This window comes from Pyrenophora tritici-repentis, chromosome 6 (genome assembly GCF_003171515.1).
Source record: "Pyrenophora tritici-repentis strain M4 chromosome 6, whole genome shotgun sequence".
Lineage (NCBI taxonomy): Eukaryota > Fungi > Ascomycota > Dothideomycetes > Pleosporales > Pleosporaceae > Pyrenophora > Pyrenophora tritici-repentis.
The window spans coordinates 884487-889384 of record NC_089395.1 but is presented as its reverse complement, the minus strand read 5'-3'; the positions used below and the strand labels follow the sequence as shown (position 1 = coordinate 889384).

General features: G+C 49.1%; 1 protein-coding gene across 1 annotated transcript; it reads left to right on the top strand.

The window, feature by feature from the left end:
• Positions 1-651: 651 nt before the first annotated feature.
• PtrM4_115720 (uncharacterized protein) lies at positions 652-2174 on the top strand (the record flags this gene model as incomplete). Its single annotated transcript, XM_001934949.1, has 2 exons — positions 652-848; positions 926-2174. 2 exons carry the CDS (start codon positions 652-654, stop codon positions 2172-2174), a joined length of 1446 nt encoding a protein of 481 aa, XP_001934984.1.
• Positions 2175-4898: the final 2724 nt, after the last annotated feature.

Here is a 4898-nt window from a genome sequence, read left to right as displayed (position 1 = left end):
CCCGCTAAGGATAGATCTACTAGTCTAGTTAGATTAGCTCCTATAGGGAGTCTAGTTAATAGCGCGTAGTCGGCGCACTCTAGGAGCTCTAGAGGGAACGGCTCTATTAGTAGCAGCTTTATCCTATTAGAATTAACCTGTTTCTATATATTGTAGGTGACACAGCGCGCTTAGAGTTGGCTATACTAAGCGCGATAGTCGTGCTCGTCGCGTAGGAGCACTGTCGCGTTCTGTTAGTTAGCTTAAGCGGTTATAGCGATTTAGTTGTTAGATTATTAGTAAGGCAGATAAGACTCTTAATTGTTAGATTGTGATGGGTTATTAAAGACGGGGATAGTAGTATAATAATATGATAGGGATCGATTGTATTGTCCTAGTCTGATGTCGTGTTGTGTTGTATTGTGATCCAACGCTGTTCGATCAGTTCTGTCGCGGTGGATTGTGCGCGCTGACTAATTTAACTGATCCACATAATCCACCGCTCCAAACACCCGGATTTTGTCCACCACCCAAAATATGCCCATATTCTGACAATAGACCGCGCGATCGCCGACTTTGCCTATCACTCAATATTGTTACTTTCCCAGCCCTAGAGGCAAATTTCAAAACATCAACTCCAGCAATTGCATTCTGCGTACGACAGGCACTACAATGGACGATAAAGCCAAGGAATTTCTGGCTAATGTGGAAGGCGGAATCGTGCCAGTGACATGTCACGATGATGTCTTGCGGATCGCATACATTTATACCGATGAGGGGCTGTGGGACGGCCAGGGCGTATTCGATGTTGTGGAGAAGCTGCACGCGCATGGCTGGTCTTTTGGTGAGGACGAGCTCCGCTTCAATCGGTGAGCTACATCCTCATATGAGAATCCCTCATACCGATGTACCCAGCACCTGCATGTGTGTGACTAAGATAAAACAGTACCTTGGATATATTTTATCTCGCCCAGATCGCAGCAGCCTACTACCACTGGACCGACCAACTAAATGGAGACGACCCTCTCACCTTCTCAGACTTCGACGCCTTCTACACTGCGCACCATGCCCTCTTGAATCCCACAGCCTGGCGCTCCTACTACTCCACCGCATTCCTTACCCAACCCAACACAGCACGCTTCTACCGCATGCCCGACCTCCAGGATCTTCCGGACTCGTCCTCCCCACTGTGTCTGCCTCGTGATAATCCGGTATCCAAACACGTCCTAAAGCTCCCCCGCTGGGCTTATACTGTGGGGCGGACTTGCCACAGGCAACCGTTCCTTCCATTTGACACGATTACTGAAATAGCCCTCCGCACGCTTGACACAGCCTTGACACGCCTACACGCGGCCTACCCCAGCACACCCCCCTTTTCAGAACCACATGCGCGCTTCTGGCTAGACGAGTACTACAAACCTCCCATCGCAGAATCGAAACAAGAAGCGTTGTCCACGAACACCAACACCCAGCTGGAGGGAGAGGAGAAGATCCCTTCATCCTCAAGCCCTATATCTGACCCATCGCCTCGCAAGGACAACCGCGAAGCATGGGGGCCCCATCATTTTGGGCTCAATGTCGCGTCGGGATTGTATGATATACACAGTTTGGAAGCACAGTACCTCGCACAGGTTTCTTCGGGTAAGATTGTCGAACCAGAACCTAGCAAGCCAGTGTTTTTCTGGTGTGGGATACCGGATGGAGGGACTGCAGATCAAGCGTTGCAGAGGGGGTGGCAGGAAGAGATTGGGAGTGAGGAGGAGGTCGAGTTCCTAGCCGCTGTTGCGATGGAGGAGACAGCCGGACTAGGAGCTGGAACAATCAAGGTGGATGAGTTGGACTGTTCAATCCGGTCACATATCCTACTAGCGGTCATGCAGGCTGCGTTGGTAGAGAACATGCAAGAGAGAGAGCATTTCTTGGGGGAGCTGGAGAGGCGGATGGTACAAAGGGGGAGGATTGGTGAGGAAAGAGCAGGGAGGTGGGTTAGGGAGGCCTTGGTAATTATGGTGCCTTATGTACGCGTGTGGCAGGGCAAATGGCCTGGTGCAGAGAAGAGAGGGGAAATGCTGCGCCGGATCTTGGTGGAGAATCCACTGCTCTTTGTACGCTGGAAGTTGTCGCCTGTTTTAAGGCAGTTCGCTTTTGACGACGCAAAAGTTGACTGTCTCGGCTGCCAAGCGGCGTACTGTTAACTACTGCCGAGATCCCTTCACCCGGGTAGTAGACAACTGTTGGCATACCCTACTGGTGAATGTAGTCGACAATCGTGTAGTATCTACTGCCTAACACGGGCCGATACCTGGGTGGGCTCAAAGCAGAACTTGTGTCGCAGGACCGTGAATCTTGCTAATGATCAAAGCTGCTTTTGAACGGCTTTTGGTATCCGCAGTCGACCTATCCAGACGCGATTGACTGTAAGCTGTCGTGGAATTCCACCGTCGCGGTTTACCACGCTGCGATGCCGCTTACATGTTTGATTGGAATTCCCTTCTCTGGAAATCCTCGTAAGCGGCAAACCCTACCTACAAAGCCTCATGATTTGCTGACAGAGAGGGTTAGGCATCTAGCGCTAGGCTACCAGAGATAGCCCCCCACAAAACTGACGTTGTATTCAAAGGAACAACGGCTAATGCGACAGCGGCTGGGGATATCCGATCGAAAGCCATGAACATGACATCCCATCATGACAAGCACGGAAGGCAAGGGTGCAAGCGACGATTAGTATGCAAGGGGGGTGGGGCATGTCACACTCTGTCAGGCAACAGCAGGGATGTTATTGGATACGTAGCTCATTAGCTACAAGCGGCTAGAGTTCGTCGGAACCCAACGAGTCGCCCAGCATGCATCGCTCTTTCCGAATGCCACCCACTTTTGATCTCCTTCCTCCAACTCATCAAGCCGCCTCGATCCGCCCGTCACAATCCTCATCAGTCAGGCTACCCATCGACGTCGATGCAGGCATGCTCGACAATCCACGCAATTGCCAAATGACATTGACATCGCTTGATACTCTTCATATCTCTCGACAAGAGCATTTCCACAGCTTTCTTGATGACTGCGAGCAAAATTGTCGCGGCAAGGACGACGGAAAAAAGCTATGCTCCTATCCAGGTCGAGAATTTTCCAAACTGGAGATCATAGGAAGTGGAGCTGAGGGTCTAGTTCTCAAATGTGAGGTGCCACAGGGGGGTGACCCTGTCGCTTTAAAACTGGTAATCGGTGGCCGAGGAAGTATACAGCGGACTCTGAAAGCTAGCAGTTCTTTAAAACCTCAGAACGTACTCCATGGCCTGCGAAGAACGAGGCACTTTACTACGCATCATGTGCGCGCAAATTGGCACGCTATTCAAGCTCAACAAAAGCCACACCTCGCCTTCCGCGTTTACCCTACGCGAAATGGGTTTCCGAAAATAACGATATGAAGGGGAATTCCTTGTCCGATGTCATTCTTACACATCTGTCAAACGCTCAACCGGAGCCCACAGAGCGTGACGATATACTAGAGGTGCTAAAAAACATGTGCGCATTGGGTTGGGTGGCGTTTGAGACGGATCACATCCATGGATATCTTCGACAACGCTCACGACGGTCATATGCTTTTGATGGCGACATTGTAATTGGAATTGTAAAACCATTTTTTGGTATCAACAATGACATCTTGCGTGGACAAGTCTTGGAGAGAGAGGTGTTGGGGAGGCAAATCCTGACCACGTGTCTGATGAGGAGATTTCATGGGTATTGAGGGAATACGAACATCGGAATTGGATCGATGGCTATCTAGTAGATGGTGGAGATGCTGACGTTCATGAAATGCCTCGGATACTGAGCTGCCATGGTGGCTTTCAGCGACATTGGGCATCAGTATTCTGTGAGCTGATCGTGTCCCACAAGCAGAGGATTGAAAACAATATGAGTGGTGTCGCATCCAAGACAAGAACGGAGAAGTTGTAGAGTAATGTATCTTGCGCAATTAGCTCCTGCCCTCTCGCGACGATCGCAGGCACTCCAACGAATATGCCTAGGCGTCTTCTTTGCGCGGTCCATTTTCTTGCACTTAGGACTTGGTGGGTGCTCCTGTCACGAAGGTTGGAGGTCGTGCCGAGAGAGAGGGGTTAAGGGCAGTAGCGATGGTTGAACATCACCTGAGTCTTTCTATGTAGAATTAAACAAAACAAAAAAATTGGAATGTATTTCGCTATAATACTAGTTAGTGTCCCACGTCTCTGGCACAGAAACGGAGGAGATGTACTAATCTTGGCACCATACATGTCATGTAACGGTTCTAGACCAGTACGTACTGTTCTGTAGTTAAGTTAAGCCCTGCAGTACAACATTTCACTTATTGACTATTAGTGTTGCTTACTGCGAACTTCCAGTCTTCTTGTATCAGCACAGGTACGGGTTGTACGCGACGGAATGCGCAAGGCTTGAAATTTGAATACAAGATAGTTTATTAACCAAATCCTCCTATAGCTACACTCCGATTCCTAGTGTTGAACATATCAGAGTGCCCTGGCTCTATGCACTCAGCAGGAGGGCTTCGCTGTGCTTAATATGCCTCATTCTTCTATGTCTGTCATTGCGCTATTCAGAGAGTACCATTTCCTGTCGGTCTATGCGAGAACGAATAGCACAGTCTTCTCACGTGATCACTGATTAGGACGATAAGTCAACACCAAATCCAATTAATATAGAAAGGAAGGTAACACAGCAACTATATAGTAGCATAAGCCTAGTATAGATTAGATTCTATAACAAAGGCAGATAGAGACTTACTATTGTGAGGGATCGATCAAGAAAGATTGGATTTGACAAGATACAAGCTATCGAGCTATCTACGTTGTGAGCCCGAACTTATGCTGTGGGCGCCAAGGCGCTAGTCCGATAAGATAAGGATCTTATCGATATGGGGGCCA